Genomic DNA, 16960 nt, shown 5'->3' with positions numbered 1-16960 from the left:
ACAATTATCCTGTTCGATGGAGGATTAAAGTCACACGCATAGTCACACTCTGCCAACATGGAAGTAATTGTAGTGAAAATTTATTCGAAAATATTCAAAGCAGCAGTATCAATGTTATTTCAAGTCCTTGTGCAAACCAATCCAGACACAAGTCTTTCAGCGAGGAAATGAGGCCCGTCCGTCAAATCGTTCTTTCAGAAAGTGCTTTCAGTCCGGCATCAGTCATGGCAGGCTGGTACATATCTGTTAGTCCAACAGCGCCAGGGACACAGTTAGAAATTATAAATTGGACAAAGACGGCTCTCATATATGAAGACTCCTTTTGTGTCAAATCAAACAGCTGTTTACCTTTTTCTTTTCTCGTGAGCTTCTGGTGGCACCTGTAAAAGACGATAAGCGCCATTGCCTCCAACAACTGAAAGGATATGTACACCATTGGAAAAAGAAAGAGGGGGCCGATCACATCAGGTGGGAAGGCCAGCTTCAGTATGGTTGAGCACAGCTGAATGTTCTGGCAGCCTGTTTCCATAGCAACTGTCCTCCGCTCCCTGAGCAGGTTTAGAGAAGAATACATTCATAAATCATGAGTTTATGAAGGTGGCACTCAACAGAATTAACCAATCACATTCAAAGTACACACTTAACATTTAAACTGCTTCTGCCTGATCTCAGTTACACTTCTGATGTTCTAGTAGGCTTTTGCTGAATTGTTTTTTTCATGAATGTTTTGATACCCCTTCATCTTGACAAAGACGCCAGTTCAATTCAGTAACACGCATTTGCATCGGACTCACGCTTGGCTGAGTCTGAAAATGGATGAGATGACATAGCCGAAGGTGAAACCAATGAAGGGCATGACTGCACCGGTGGCCAAAAGGGGAGGAGACATCACAGCCAGGATGGCGCTGCGGATCGCTATGGTGGCCACTACTGCGATCGCCACAGAGGAAATGGACATGATGGTCAGACCTACCTGAGGGTAAAATATATGCAAATAACACAAATATTGAGTGCAGATCAAGAAATATTCTTTTATGTACTCTACTTTCTAATGTTTATGTACTGTAGAGTGGACTGTGCGTATAGAGCCACCTTGGTGATAATCTTGGAGTATCGTGGCCTGTAGTGATTGATGAGGATACCAATGCCGCAGGGCACAAGGATCATGGCCAGCGACACGGTGATGTCAACATAAGGCACGGCGTTCTGCAGGTCGCCGAAGCCCTTGCAGTAAAGGTAGAGCAACAGTGGCATCATGCCAAGAGCCAGCAAGGTGGAACAGGATGTCATCACTATGCTGTGGAGAGGAACACATGAATGTAACCATTAATCTTACAGGTAAAACACAATAATAATAGAACCTTTCTTGAATCATACCGGGTTATTGTGATAGTCGTTCAAAGTATATAAGAAGTCTACACATCCCTGTTTTACAAGCTATGTAAAAGTCAAAAGTCAGTTTTATTTTGACTTCTCTTTGCTCACAGGCAACAACTCTGCCTCCAAAACTTAGAAAATGACATTAACAAACTATTTCATGCCACTATGTTTTTTGGCATTTCTCAAATGAGGGTATATGTGAGATTTTAAGAGTTTTGTGATAGAAGTAAAAAGAGCAAATCAATTGGGTTATGAAGCAACTCATTCTGTTAGGTGAGTTGCACTATGTTTTCTGGAGTTTCTAAAATTAAATACCTCTAAAATTGTTTTTTTTGGTTTTGTTTTTAGACAAAATAGTTTGCAATGGTTAGGGCTTAGTTGCCCAAAGAAAATAATTCGGAAAAAAAGGTTGAGAATCACAGTTTTATATCATCTTATGTCTAACACATCTCTTTCATTTATTTATTTATTTTTTTCTTTAATTGTTGTGTAAATCACCCCTTTAATTTATCACACTCAGCCTGCTGTGTCAACCACAATTCCCAGCTGTGGACAAGATATGATCCCCAAACCCCCCTTCCAGATCTGATACAGCAGCAGTGCCATAGAACAACATGCCACAATAGAACACGGAACACACTTGCTTCTTGATAACGGTGAGATCTATATCGGGGTGATTGGCCAACGGGGGTTTGCCGCAGTGTGATAAAAATTACAGTATCATTGTTTTATGATGAAGCAGGTCAGTCAACTCTAATGACGACAAAAAGTGAGAGTGTGTACTTGACAGCGTCATTAAGGTTATTGACCTGTACTGTGAAATGGAATGATCAACTATTGCACGTGTGTGTTGTCTACCTTAGATTCATATCCCCGTTTATAGCCAAGGCCAAGATGTTGGAGAGGGTACCCCCTGGGCAGCACCCACAAATCAGGACCACCACAGCTGCCATGTCAGCTAGTTGGAAGCCCTGGAAGCAGCAATAATGGTAGAGTACTGTATAATTAACATAATTTGTCAGTGTGATACGAGTATTACAAACTGTGTGCAAGCTAACCTCTAGTTGTATAAATAATTGAAATACAATGTTTATGTTACATTTATGTGAAATATATTGTTCAATCATTTTAGTAGTCCTCCACCTCCTAAATTTTAGCTCAGTATTTATGTCCAAATCACATTATGTTAGAATGAATTGACTATCTTACATTTTTATTGAAAACTTTGGTCTACTACACTGTATTTTTTTCAATGCAGTGTATTTGAAATATAGAACACTGTGGAAAACTTTGCACAACCTTTGTGTCAAATTTAATTCATTCATTCATTTACTGCATGATGTTTTTTTTCTAAAAGATGAAATAATGATCAATGACAAAATGCATTTCGAGCGATATACATTCATAACAAGGCAGTTTACTAAATTTTAGATTTTCCTGCTTTGCAGACAATTACTTATTATGCAATAATTAAATGTGACTTTTTAAAGTTGAATTATTAATGTTAAATATGAATGGAAATATATGTAAAATAATATTCAAATGGGGATAATGTTATTTTAAAAGTTTGCCTATGATCAAAAGATTTTTACTTTTAGGTCATTCTATCCCAAAGGCATATACATACGTCTTTACCGATTCCAGACATTCAATCCCAGGTACTTATTTGCAGTAATTAAAACAAGAATATATATTAGGGAAAAAGAAGGTCTGAGGGTCTAACTCGCTGAGTGAATTAATAAGATCATTGTTTTCTTGATTTTGTTTGTGTGATATAAAATCTTTCAAAGAATTTGTTGACCCAGCATAAAAGATAAATTTGCTATGTTATGAAATCAACAGCTGCAGACAGTATCTTAAAGGCAAACAACATCTCCTTTGTCTCAGTTAATTATTATCTAATCAGTCTAATAGCAATAGCACCGCGTAGTACATGTGAGCAGGTATACAACCAACCTTGGCTAAGCAAAAGGCCGTAAGCGGCATGACACAATACTGGGCCAGGACTGCAATCACCACTCCTTTAGGTTTCACTATATGACCCTGGGAGGAAAACATAAACACAAAGATTAATAGTGTACCACAGTCGTACACGATTGAAAGAAATCTGCTGGAGTCACCTTGATCTTGGTCACCTCCATGGTGCATCCCAGTGAGATCATGGTGATAAATAAGACAATCACCATGAGCACATTAATAGTTTTGTCCACCACGGGCGACAGAAAAGGCTTAAAGAGGACGGCGCTGCTGTTTGCAGACGTCAAGTTGAGGGTGGCCGCGCTGGCGTTTTGTATTGAATCAGGATCCGACAACTGGCCCATGATGTAATCCATGCTCAAATACTCCAATTGTTTGCTGACTAAGAAAGAACAATACAAAGAAACAGGCATGACAACAAACAATGTTGTTTTCTTATGCCCTATTAAAAAAATAAAAATAAAAGTTCTGTGAACTCCATATTTCAAGGCAACAAACTTTACTATAATTTTAAATTAAAACTGCAAATTTTTGTGAAATGCCAGTGCAGAAAATAAAATGTACTATTTTTTGTTCGGTCTGTAACATGTCAGAAAATAGGCAGAATTATTATTTCCAATAGCTGCAAACACAATGTGTAGTTTACGTGGTCAAAACGGTAAATAAGGTTGGAACAACTTTGAATATGAATATTGACAATTTTGGCAACTAGAGGTGCAATGATTGCTTGATTAATCGACCACTAACTGATAATCAATTTTGTCAATAATTGCTTTAATAATCCATTAATAGTTTGGACAGTAAAATGGCCGAAATCCTCAGAAGTTCAGCCTCTCAAATATAAATATTCAGATTTCTACAATCCTCTATAAAAGCAGACTGGTCACCATTGTGTTAAATCATTTTAAAGTTGCTCCAGCTTCATTCCAAAAAAATACAGTGTGTGTTTTTTACTTTTTTCAAAACGGCTTGGTTTATAGGACACGAAAAATTCTGTTATTGTCCACGTTATTTTTTTTTTAATTCAAGCTTTTGCAACTTGAAATAGTTAATTATTGTATTTCACACTGACTTGAATATTTTAATAAGCACACAAATTCGAACGACACAAAGTATTTCCAACTACGCTTAACCTATACATGCATGCAAATGTTAAGTTCAAGCGCAGCAGATGTATTGCCGTTAATACTCTCATTATTCTTCGAAAAATCCCCAGTACTTTTCAAGTTAAGACATGCTTTTCTGCAATGGGCAGAAAGGTCACAGTTGTATAGATAAGCAGTACTTACCATCATCACACTAATCAGTGTCCATCAGTTCATAGTACACATTGTATGGACCTTTACTCTAATATTCACCTTGCACAGATTGTTACTTTGAAAATATTCTGTGCTGTTTGGACATCCTTTTACATGAACGCAAAAGTGGAAATAAATGCAGGCTTGGTAAACTGTGAAAAATCTTATTGAAGAATTGTGCCTGTTTCTTCATCCTGTAAATTCATTTAACAGCAAAATGTAAAGGGTGTAAAAAAACAGCACCGAACTGTTTTTCCTCCAAACCTCATGCCATCTCCTGCATCAACCACATCCTCCCTGCAGGCACACTTTTGCACTGTACTCACACTCATAAAAAGAGAAGAAACACATTTAACAAGTTGAAAATCCTCAGCTGTTTCTTGTCATAACGCGGATTACTGTGAACGGGACAATTAGACACCTATTCCAAGAGGTCACTTTGTAAAGTCATAGAAAGGTCCCATGAGGACATCTCAGAAAACGCTCTTACAGACAGAAAGAAGTCTCTTGCACGTTTACCTGTCAATTCATGTGCACCTCTTCTCTTCTTCTCTGCTCCCTCAGACTAATCTTCCATAACGACTGACCTTTTATGTTTCTTACTCTCACTGATGACAAGTGAACTTTGTGGTTGTGTACAGGTGCCATCTAGTGCACGTTTCTAGCACAGAGGGATAGGCAGAACAAAGAAATGATCTTCCACTAGAATACATTTTTCGATCACATTTTGTTTGGTAGTTTTATGTGAGATTTTGCTCATGTGACTTTGTTCAATAACTATCGGAAAACGTTGCATATTTAGCTGGACTATGACCAGTAGAAGCGCCAATATTTTCTTGAGCTGTAACATTTTCAACTTGCGTTTTTTTAGATTCCACCGCATATTAATTCACGGAATTTTGCAATCTGTATAAAATAAATAAACGCATCGATAATGTGCTGCGTTTGTATTTGCCACCAGGTGGTGCTGTTTTCCCTCTTTTTTTGGCCATATTTCCAGCAAATGTAATCGTATCTCTCCCAAACTCAAGAGACATTGTTCAAAAAGCAAGAATATGTTCTACTGTACTTGGTAGAGTAGCTCGAATGAGTCATAAGATACCTGTATATCTTAAAAAGACATGTCCACTACAGTGGACACAATTCAACAGACTGTCTCAGGAACATTATACAGGGCAGTGACTCATTTATTAAAACAATAACTTATGTAGTTATTTCCCCCCAAACTATTAATATTGTTAAATTATAATCGTTCAATATGTTCCATAGTTCTTTTTGTATTCTCACCAGCGAATGTCAGCGTGCTATTAAGAAACCTGAAAATACTCTTAAATAAGTTAGAAATGATTTAGTTTTGGGGTTTTTTTCTATCTCTTGTCGGACTTGCCATTGATTTTGACATTGTAACATCCTAGTGGATGTACCCAATGGGCCAATTGGATTGGACTCTGCCACGCAAATCAGAGAAATTCTGTTGATTTGGCCTCCCCTCTATAATTAAACATTTATTACAGTCGTGAAGTTTTACAATAAATCATGAATGATTTGTACTATTTATAACATTTATGTTGGAAAAGAATGTGGAACAAAAAACAATTTAGGCTGTAAGAGCACAGTCGTGTTCCTGGTATGTAGGCGGTTACTAACCCACCCTATTATTTCCATATAAAAACATCACTTTTTTGGCCATAGTGAGTGAGGCTTAAGTGAGTGTTTTTCTTTTCTTTTTTTTACATTAAACAATTCTGAAAATGCGATTAGCATAAGAAAAAATATTAATGAGCTTTTTTAATTCATCAGTTTTAATTGAGTATGCTGACCGTGACGCTTTCGACAAGTCGGTGGCGAGCAACGCACGGCAGTAGATGGTGCCAGGAACAAACGCTGCATGCGATGGCCACGCTCGACAGACTGTTACTCTAAAGCTAGTGCCAAGGTTGCTGATGGCTTTCATGTGCTGCCTGTAAAATCTTCTGCAGAGCAAAACGAAGCGCTCGTGATGCTAAAAGGCGAAAGAGAGAGCTTGAATACTAAAGCCACTTACTGACTGTTTAGTACACACATACGGTATACACCATTTATACTGGTTATGTATGTTTATATGTGTGTGCACACAAACCGCACTGGAGACAATTCATTCATCAAATGCACTTTATTTATAGAGATGTAACCGAGATCTGGAGGGTTATGTCACCAATCCTTTTTAATGAAGCAACAATTCCGAGGACAAAAAAAAAAAAGAAGAAAAATAAAACACATCATGGTCAAAGCATATTGTCTTATTCTGTGTTTTCTACATAGTGCATTGTAGGGGGCAAAAGGAGGGCATAGTGGCTAAGCGGGCCAACAGGCCAATCCCTGCGCAGATATGGGGGAGGGGTAGTGAGTGCAACCTTTTGAGTGCTATAATTGTAGTTCTCTTCATCATTTCCCAGTTTTTTTTTTAAATACTCTGTTTTTCTTCTGTGGCTCCAGACATAACGAATCAAAGCACACTCTTGACGAGCAACCTGCTAGTTGGGCAGGTCGTGACCTTGTGGGACTTGAAGTGTCTCGAGGGACCCGTGGAGGCCAAGGGGGAAGATTAGCGACGAGGGTGTGGCGAAGAGGTTTGTTTGTGAGCAGAGTGAGCACTAGTGAATATATTCACCATTGAAAGGGGTGAATTGAAGTGTATTAAATGAGTATATTTGTGGTTAACATGCAGAAATATTACCGGGTGAGTGGAAGCTGTCCTTCGTTGATGGAGGGCAGGGTGTCGCCCACAGCTGCTGTGGCCTCGCGACCTGCCGGGGGAGATGATTTTTTTTTTTTTTTTGCACATTTACTGAGCTGGATGTGCAAACTAATCCACAATGTAAGCTCCTTATCTATAGCACAATTTTGTCAAAAAGGTAAGACCTGGGCAGATTATTCATTTGTCCTGTAACCAAAACCATGTTTGTCATACTTCCACAAGCATAGTGGTGCTTTATTATTGCAAGTTTTTTTTTCCATCTGTGCATTTTCAGTTTGAGTCATAAGAAGCTACTTTATGCTAGTTGACTCAGGTAAAAACTAAACTATACCCTAGGCTAGTCTCTCGTTCATCAAATTTTTTGTTTTAGCTAAAATGTAAGTTAAGCAAATACACCGTTTTATATCACTTAAATAGAAATGAAAAATGCAAATCTGTCTTGTAAGGTATTTCTTTTACACAACGTTAAAAAAAACGTGAAACACAGTCAGAATGTTACACGGTGGCCTTAAATTCTCATTGTTTTGCCATTCTCTAGTGTTGTTCTAGTCCACGTGTCTTTGCTCTGGCCCTGTTTTGCCCCGTGACATTAAACTACAGCAAAAAACTACATTTTCCATTAAGCAACCGGTCAAACAGGGTAGTGTTGACGTTTCATGTACGCTATGTACCTGCTGGGAAATGTAGTTTTATTTTTAAAAAATGCGATTTCTGTTTGGGAAATTCACCGGTTGTCATGTCTAATTAAATGTGAAAAATCCAGTGTTAACTATTTTTTTATTCCTGTAGTCTCACACAAAAACCTCTTCTGTAAGTTACTGCCATTTTGTCAGGCACATTAAATACAAAGGACCACATTTCCCAAAGTCCTCTTGGATTCAGCGCATGCGTCCAAAGCGGTGGCAGCTTGGTGTGTAGAGTGTAGTCACGTGGAGATGGTCCACCTCGATTCTGTCCAAACAGAACGTGAGTGAGTGAGTAGCTACTACTAGCAGCTTGTCTGTAGGAGCGCCGCTGGGCTGCTAAACCGATTCATGTTGTTTTTTTAAGCTACGCGTCCCTTTAGAATTGTCCATTTAATCGAAGAATGAGTGATAACGATGATATCGAAGTCGACAGTGACGTGAGTATAACGACTTTTCTATGCATTTTCGTGGGTTTATTTCGCTTTTTTCCTCGGTTTTTTTTCCTAGCCGAAGTAGCTACTCTGCTAGCGTTAGCTACTCGATAAGCTGGGTCGTCGTGCTTCTCTGATAAGTATTTATATTTGGCGAGAAAATATGTATATACTGGTTGTAATTGATATATTATTTATAACATTCAAACAGCGTCGACGAAACGATTACGCCTCTGAACGATTATGGCTACAATTGTACTTTTTGTTTTTTTTTTTTTGCAGGAAGACTCACCGAGATATCACAATGTGGTGCGTAATGCTGTGGGGGAAATGTGTCCTTTATTGTGATTACTATACCGAAAACTATTGAGGTTATGCTGATGCTTTTTGTCAATATCTGAGCATTTTGTAGTTAGTTTTCAAGGCGTGGATTTAGTGTGGGTCGACTTGAGAATCGAATGTGAAAGCAATGGGTCATATGATCGTAAGATATGACATGTTTTTACTGTGCAGAGGGCAATATTTGCATGGTTCAGAGTACGTTATGCATTGCAGGCAGGGTATCCCCTATCCTGCGTGTACACGGTAACACGACGGCTATATTTAGACCAAAAGCTTTACCGAGCTGCACAGTCTTTTTGTCATTGTCTCTTGGTTATTATTTGAACCAATAATTATACGGATCGTGGTGCTTCTCCTTAGCACGGCTGGGGATTCCGCTTTTGCACATCTAGGTCACCTTAACAGAGGGATCTTGTTTGACATACTGCTGCATCCATGGCGGAGTAAGACGCTTGGAGAGATGCTGCATGCATGCATGGATGGAGAGGGGAAAACCTTCGTGTCAGGAAGGGCTGCAGCGGGATGTTTTCCTGTGTTGCAGCCTGTGATTAGAGCCAGTCTTTTCGACATCCCGCCGAGGGGCTGGCAGGCTCGAATGAATGACGTTATAGCTGCACAACACAGTGGTGAGGTGGAAAACAACACGCACCATCAGTTCAATGCTTATGTAAATTGCTCTCGAAGCTTGGCAGTTTTGCCCTTGAACTACTCCGCATGTCTTCAATTCTGTTTGATCAAATGTGCGGAGGACAAAATCCAAATACGAGATTTCCGTGAATATATTTATATACATTTGTATTGCAGTCAGTACATTCACCAAAGCTGTTTTCCACAAAATTTTACACAATTATTAAAACATTTACCTTTGCTAGCTTAATTGAAGACTTTAAAACAGTAGTGGCAAAAATGTAAGCATTGGCCACTAAAGGGGGAATTCAAGTTTAAAAATTTCTTTTCAATGGGATGTTCTGGGGGCCCCTTCTAGTCTTAAACACAACATTTGTGGTATTGCATTTGAAATATGAATCAAAACAGCAAAATCCACCTTTTTGTATCCCTCTCTGGGCGCAGCCCCTTTGCCACTTGTCGATTGAATATGACATCACGGTTGCTCAGGTAACAACCAATCATGGCTTGGCCCTTTTCTGGTTTTGGTGATGTGATGTTCCTAAGCAAAGCCCTCAGCAACAACTATTGTCAAAGTGTAAAAATAAATTAACTTTTGCATTCAATATATCACCCTGCCTCCCAGCCTATTCTCATCTATTGGGTCTCAGCGAATTAATTGCATAGCACCCAAATAATTTATTAGAAAGGCCAGTATGTCCTCAATTGAGCGCACTTGGATTTGGTAGCTTTATTTTTACTTCATATTTGGAATAGGGCTATCATTCATCATCTGAAACATTGTTTCTTTTGGGCTAACGTGATGGCCATCAGAGGCAAAACGCTGCACTTACCTGTCCCTCCTCCCTATCGCCCATCTGCTGGACTTGCGTTACATGCCACAGTCAGGTATGAAAAGAATGGAAAGGAGTAGGCAGTGGATGGAAAAAAAAGTAGCCTGTCTTTTTTTTTTTTTTTTTTAATGACGGGTTTCTAATGGTGGCGCAGTAATAAGACACCTGTTTGTCATGGTGACAAATGCGCAGAGGCACAACCTAGCGGTCGTGTCTTTAATAGTATCATTAACACACATAATGGCTATCGTTATGGAAACATATAGGGCACCCATCTTTAACCAATACTTAATTTTTTCCTTCATAGTGTTTTTTTGATTGACCTCATCTGCCGTGCACTTCAATTACTTTCAGTTGACAGCAGGTGGCAAAATAGCTACCCGCTCAAATGGAAAAAAATGGGTGGATTTTGCTGTTTAACTCTGATCCATCCACGAGTTAATGTGGGCTGGCCTCAAAAGAGTTAATGGGTCTGCGGCGAACATGTTTTTGTCAAGAAAATTTTTGACTGTACTGTACTTCCCCTTATAGCAAGACATGTTGCATGCACCATTGATGTGTAATGTAGTCGCACACAGGTTCCAGCTTGTCTTCTATCTACTGATTGTGAGAACAGGAAAATGACTGCTAGGGTTGTAATCACGTGCCATCTGGAACACACATGCTCAGAATTTAGCTTAATTTTGAAAGAGTCATTGCAATTTCACACGAAATAACAAAAAGAGGGCTGCCTCCTCAACCACATGGGTCTCCTCTGTCCCATTTGACCTGCATGGTCTCTTTGACCATTAGCCTTAGCTTAGCTACTCCACAGATATCAAAAACATACCTTCCACATGGCATTCAAAAGCAAAAAAAAAAAAAAATTGCCATGTCGTAGCATTATGCCTGAAATAAGTTTTTTTTTTGTTTAGAAGGAATGTCCATAAATCTAACATCCTTTGGTAGACTTGATCATGTTTTAACAGGGCGATTCATTACAAATACAGCATATTATTTTTTCTTATTTTGTGAAATATGTAAATACAGACAAATTTGGACACTGTTAAAACACTTTTGCTAGCTGGTGCCCAAACACGTAGCCCCAAATTTGTTAGCATGGCTGAGACGTTTGTCTTGGCACTTTTTATTTGGGCAATCATTTTGTCTTCAAACTACATGCATGCGCCGTGTGTGTGTGCATGTTTTTTTTTTATTCCCCAATTTGTCATTTTATTTAGATTAGTTATGTACTCCATGTTTGGGGGTTGTGCGGTTGTTGACATTGGGCGGGGGGACACACACACACACAACAACAACAAGGCCTCTGTTTCCTCGATTTGAACTCCCTGCTAGCATGATGCTTAAGTGCCTAGCATCTACCTCACTGTTCTGATGTTCGAAACTTTGCTTATGTTTGAGGTTTGTGTAGAAATTGTGATATGCTCTATAAAAATGAATGCGCCTATGGTATTGTTTACACTTTCCAAACGATTTTTTTATTTGTAAATGCTAGTAGCTATTAGTAACTTATTCACTGCAGGCAAAGTAAAAAAAATGGAATGTTTGGCGTCTATAGTTGTAAATTGTAAATGTGAGGTGAATTTTTTAGTGGAATGGTCTGTTTTTCAAGTTGAAAATATAATATTGGAGAATATTGAGCTTTTCTCATTAGCCATTCAGCCTCATCTTCTTGTCTAATTTTCATGTTGAAAATTAAAAAAAAAAAAAAACAATAGCACAGTGCTTGTGTCCTAAAGCGGAGCGGCACTAAGCAGCAGGCGGGTTTGTGTCCTGCTGTCCTCTACCCACGCTGCTGGGCTGAAGGCCTTGTGACGCTCTCTTTGCAGGCAGACAAACGGGCACACCATAATGCGCTGGAGCGCAAGCGTAGGGACCACATCAAAGACAGCTTTCACAGTCTCCGGGACTCTGTGCCTGCCTTGCAGGGAGAAAAGGTTGGTAACAGTTCTGGTGCACACCACAACAGCGTAAGAGACATTTCTTTATTCATTTTTTCAATGTTTGTTCAGTGTCACTTCAATTATGTGGAGTTCCGATAATGATTTGGAGGACTAGGGAGGAGTGTATACAGAGAATCGTGTGTGTGTGTGAGCGGAGAGCAGATGGTGGAAGCCGTACGTCCAACCGCTTGGACGAGCGTCAGGAAGTTATTACGAGGAAATGTCGCTACTCTCTTCCTGTTTTGACATTCACGACATGGAGAACGTTACTAGAGCACTCCTCCCCTAGAAACCAGATGGGTGGGTGGATGGCTCGAGGCTGGGTGGTGGAGCGGGAGCTGATTTTGCTGCGCGAGCTGCCTCACGCGTCCCTGTAGGCTAATGTATAGCCAGAATGCTAAATGATAGCCCAAGCCACATTTGTATGGTTAGGTTATTACCTGTATACGCTCCAAAGTGAAAGAAAAATAAACACGAGATGGGTTTATGAAATGTATTTCCGTGTGAATGCTAATTCAGGCTTACTCCTAGCCTGAAAAGCTACTGGCGCTACCTCCATGTACCTTAGTTTTTCATCATGCTGACTGATTCTTATCAACAGAAAGTTCAGTAGGTTTATGTGTTTATTCAAAGTCGTGTGGGGATAATCTTGGTTTGAAAAACAAAATGGTGTGGACATGGGGACGATGACGGTGATGCATATGGCTGGATTAACATTTTTTCAATTATCCAGCTTTGAATTTATGGTTTTCTCCATGTACTGCAAAGGATGACATAAACACATTATTGTTCTGAATTAAAAAAAAAAAATCTTACAAGGCCTACACCATATTTTAAACATTCCTAAGTATACATAAAGAATAAAAAAAATGAGAATTTTTCGTAGCGACATTTCTAACCAGTAAGTGAAATGTCTCATTGACTGAAGCCCCTCCTCTTACCATGTGACTGCCACACACCCATCATTACATTGTTCCGGACAGCCAACAAAGCAAAACAGCAACACCTGTTCCTCCTATCAAATTGTTCTCCTCAGGAGACCACTACCCATAACAACTGTTTTACCAGCAAGTGAATTGTGTACTGCAACGTTGGTTGTCCGGGCCTGGTGCTTCCTAACACATTTGGAACTCTGGAATGAAACTAAAACACGTTTAGAAACTTGGTCAACTTACCTAATGTTGATTATGCGTGCAACTAGGTTTTTTTTTTTGTACAGGAAGCTTTTTGTCAGGTGTTTGTAAAACCAGTGATATGGGTCGTGTATATGCCATATATGTGTGTGTTTTTTTTTTTTTTTTTTTTAAACCAGCATTGCCTAATATATCGAAATACGCCATTGTAGTATGGCGATATATCGCAATACTTTTTTTGCACTATTATATACATCATGAAGCTCTCTGAGTAAATAAGATTTGCAAAGCTATGCTTTGGGCAAAATGGTCATGCTTAGGAGAATCCATCCATCTATATTTTATTTTTATTGACACTTTTGGAGCAAATAATTCCATCAGTGTTTCTAGTATTTTTTTACAATTCAGGAAATTTGCTAATAATAAAAGACAAACAGGTTTTCAAAGAAAATGCCAATATGAGTGAAAGCATTTAATGCGTCCATTGTCTATTCCTTGTGTGTTCATTAAATGAAGCATTCATGTTTTTGTATATGTTGACAAATGTGTTCCTTCTCTTTGCACACACATCACTTCTCTTTTGCATGTGTCACTAACAGCAGTCTACCAAACAGGCGTCTCGAGCTCAAATCCTAGACAAAGCCACAGAATACATCCAGTACATGAGGCGAAAAAATCACACGCACCAGCAGGACATCGATGATCTGAAGAGGCAGAATGCGCTGTTGGAGCAGCAAGGTAACACTCCATCTTGTGCTCTCTTCACCTCTGCTTGGAACTCAACAGGATGTAGACTAGCTTAGAATAATAAGCTGCCAATGGCAGCTTCTCTTCATCACCTAAGACGCCACTACTGTTGCATTTGCGTGTGGTCAGGGGTTTTGTTTTCTTTATATTGGTGAGATTAATTGGTGCTAATTGGCGCTCCCCCGTATTACGCAGTGCGCGCCCTGGAGAAAGTAAAGGGCTCGGCGCAGCTCCAGGCCAACTACTCGTCATCCGACAGCAGCCTCTACACCAACCCAAAAGGCAGCGCCGTGTCAGCCTTCGACGGCGGCTCCGACTCCAGCTCCGAGTCGGAACCCGAAGAGCCTCCCAACCGCAAGAAGCTGCGCGTGGAGGCCAGCTAGAAAGCGCCCAGGGCGCCTAAAAGCAGGTGAAAGGCCGGAGTTACGGCCTCACGGGAAAGGCGAGGAGAAGCCTTTAAACGCTCTCGTGGCTCTTTGACCTTTCCACCTGACGCCCACCACACACCCGCTGTTCTTTTGCGTCCTGACCCCGCCCTATCCTCACTGGGTGGGCTCGCACTGGAGACTCATGAACCCCCTCAAAACTCCTCAAAACAGCCACCGCGATCGCCTCCGAGAACAAGGACAGGGGAGGCCAGCTGAATGGGAGTTATTCGACCCCTCACCCCCCCAATATTTTATTCTTGCAACAATCTGAAGCACCCCTCCAGAAGAGGCAGCTTAGCTGCGTAAAAAACTTTTTAATGTTCCCCTGTGTTTCTGTACAGGAGCATCTAGTGCACACCAGACGTTCTCCTGAGCACTGCTATATGTTACATTTGCAGTGGACCCCGCTTTTGGCTGCAAATTGTATTGGTATTTGTAGGAACAAATCCCATATGCAAATAATTTGACACTTTCTAGGTCAGGGGTCAGCAATTTGTTTTAGCTTCAGGCCACATTTTATGACTAAAAATCCTATTGAGTACCTTGCGTTCATTTTATTTTTATTTTTGAAATGAGGATCAAAAACGAATTTGGGACAGAATTTTTATTTTTATAACAGGATAACCGTTTTGCCACTCTATTTCAAAAGTAACAAAATATGTGGGGTTTTCTGGTTGGCTCTCAGATCTGTCGAGATGCTACACGCATGCTGAAACATTAACTTTTGGGTCCTGGCGCTTTTTTTTTTAAATCGTATTTTTAATTATGTTATTGTGCTACTTTCAAATGAACACTCGTGATGTGAAAATGAAAGCTTTTTTATTTTTTTTTATTGCTCCTTTAGATAGCTCTCTTGGTTTGACGAAGCTTTGAAAAGTTAATTCATTTCTGCTGCACGAGCCTTTATCTTTAAACTAAGAGTGCCGTCCATAGGAGCCAAAAACAACATTTCAAGTGTTTCTTTATTTTCCCTTCACTAATGTGTTCATGATGGGACACTAAATATTATCTGAAACATAGATCTCAAAGGGCATCAATCCTGCTTGTTGAAGTCAAATCTTTTCTTTACAATATCTTAAGTCCAAACATGGTATTCCGAATAATACATTATTGGTGGAATATGAATTAAGTTGGAAAATCTGTCTTATTTTTTTGCAGTTGCAGTGAGCAGCCATTTTGCGACATCCCTAACTTTTTTTTCCCATCATCATCTGGCTGGCCGAATATAATTGGCGACAGGCCAGTTTGGGCCCGCAGGCCACATGTTGCTGACCCATGACCAAGGTTGTTATAATTCCTAAATTAATACTTTAATATTAACACCACCATTTACATCATTGTTGACACTCCCAGGGTGGCCTCTGTGGCTTAGCTTTTTTTTTTTTTTTTTTTTTGTAGGAGGGGGGTGCCAGTTTCAGCTTAAAGTAACTGGTGCGAATGGAAACGTAATGCAGAAAAAGTCAGGAAATAATTTCGTTTTTCCTCCAAATAATGGAATCCTAAAAGTCCACTAATAGGTGAATTTGTGAATGTCAACTTGCAAATACGCGGGGTCCACTATATTTGATTTTGAACTGAAACACAAACGCAAATAATTGTTCTCAACAAGTTAATCTTTTTGAACTACCACAAACACATATTGTACATGTGTAACTTTTTCCACTTAAGAATGTGAAAGACCCTCCAAGGAGAAACGTTTAGTGACACCCACCTCAGGCCCACTGGATTGCAGAGGTTTTCTGCTGCAACACATTTGTTAACGAGATTTAAGAAGAAAAAAAAGTTCCTATTGTTGAAATTGATGTTTTGAAAAAAATTAATATTCCTAAACTTGTATTGTATTTTGTCCTTTAGCTTGAAGTAGTGAATGACTGTAGGTGGCTGAACACATTAGGCAGCTTGTTTGATAGACATTTAAAAAATTAGTAATAATTGGATGTTTTCAAGCTCAAATGTATGTTATGCATTTTGTAGTCATCTCACAGGTCACGTAAGATGTCACTTAAACCGGAATGTTCCAAAGTAGCTCCTGTCATTTGCAGTACAAGGAAGCCAATGAAGCCCACCCACACCTGTTGATGTGTTGTGCTTTACAAAGTCCCCAAATCCATGTTGCTGAACCTTCGCCAAGGAAACGAAAAAAAAAAAAAAACACAAAAAAAAAACCAAAAGCATATTTGAGTGTCTAGAAAGAATGTGTCTGTACATCATTTCCATTTTCTTTCCATTCAGGAGGATATGATTAGTGTACCGGGTCTTTGTCTGATTCCATTCCATGGAAATTACAAGTATGTTGTACATACTGCCAACAATTGTCTTGCAAGTTGAGGCCTACCTTTAATATGAGACTATAAAATAAACTATTTTATCCTTTAATACTCTTCTTTGGGTTATTTAG

At 39.4% G+C, this 16960-nt stretch overlaps 2 protein-coding genes across 8 annotated transcripts; one reads left to right on the top strand and one right to left on the bottom strand.

Moving 5' to 3' along the window:
• Positions 1-106: 106 nt before the first annotated feature.
• Positions 107-3641, bottom strand: slc10a1 (solute carrier family 10 member 1). Its single transcript, XM_088403949.1, has 7 exons — positions 3501-3641; positions 3337-3423; positions 2239-2351; positions 1093-1297; positions 795-973; positions 349-548; positions 107-243 (listed from the first exon to the last, which is right to left on the bottom strand). Exons 1-7 carry the CDS (start codon positions 3564-3566, stop codon positions 182-184), a joined length of 912 nt encoding a protein of 303 aa, XP_088260075.1. The 5' UTR covers positions 3567-3641; the 3' UTR covers positions 107-181.
• max (myc associated factor X) lies at positions 110-16938 on the top strand. 7 transcript variants are annotated; one of them, XM_088403960.1, is made up of 10 exons: positions 110-979; positions 1069-1338; positions 1901-2036; positions 2244-2369; positions 7131-7264; positions 7363-8515; positions 8792-8818; positions 12141-12248; positions 14002-14125; positions 14330-16938. In XM_088403960.1, the coding sequence occupies exons 6-10, from the start codon at positions 8480-8482 to the stop codon at positions 14515-14517; spliced, it is 483 nt and encodes a 160-aa protein (XP_088260086.1). In that variant the 5' UTR covers positions 110-979; positions 1069-1338; positions 1901-2036; positions 2244-2369; positions 7131-7264; positions 7363-8479; the 3' UTR covers positions 14518-16938. The 7 variants fall into 7 exon arrangements, with proteins under 7 accessions (XP_088260086.1, XP_088260085.1, XP_088260083.1 ...); XM_088403959.1 differs by having other exon boundaries at positions 13987-14125; XM_088403957.1 differs by having other exon boundaries at positions 12141-12281.
• Positions 16939-16960: the final 22 nt, after the last annotated feature.

This window comes from Hippichthys cyanospilos, chromosome 20, assembly GCF_059441005.1.
Source record: "Hippichthys cyanospilos isolate Australia breed blue-spotted pipefish chromosome 20, RoL_Hcya_1.0, whole genome shotgun sequence".
In the NCBI taxonomy this organism is placed as follows: domain Eukaryota; kingdom Metazoa; phylum Chordata; class Actinopteri; order Syngnathiformes; family Syngnathidae; genus Hippichthys; species Hippichthys cyanospilos.
The sequence above is the reverse complement of the archived record's forward strand: the minus strand, read 5'-3'. Positions and strand labels throughout refer to the sequence as shown.

Coding starts and splice junctions, on each gene's coding strand:
- slc10a1 (XM_088403949.1), bottom strand. CDS start 3,566: ATGGTGATTGTCTTATTTATCACCATGATCTCACTGGGATGCACCATG. Junction 2,352..3,336: donor CGGCCTTTTGCTTAGCCAAG/GTTGGTTGTATA, acceptor TGCTGCTTCCAG/GGCTTCCAACTAGCTGACAT. Junction 549..794: donor ATTTTCAGACTCAGCCAAGC/GTGAGTCCGATG, acceptor AAACCTGCTCAG/GGAGCGGAGGACAGTTGCTA.
- max (XM_088403954.1), top strand. CDS start 8,480: ATGAGTGATAACGATGATATCGAAGTCGACAGTGAC. Junction 12,282..13,986: donor CTGGTGCACACCACAACAGC/GTAAGAGACATT, acceptor TGTCACTAACAG/CAGTCTACCAAACAGGCGTC. Junction 14,126..14,329: donor TGCGCTGTTGGAGCAGCAAG/GTAACACTCCAT, acceptor CGTATTACGCAG/TGCGCGCCCTGGAGAAAGTA.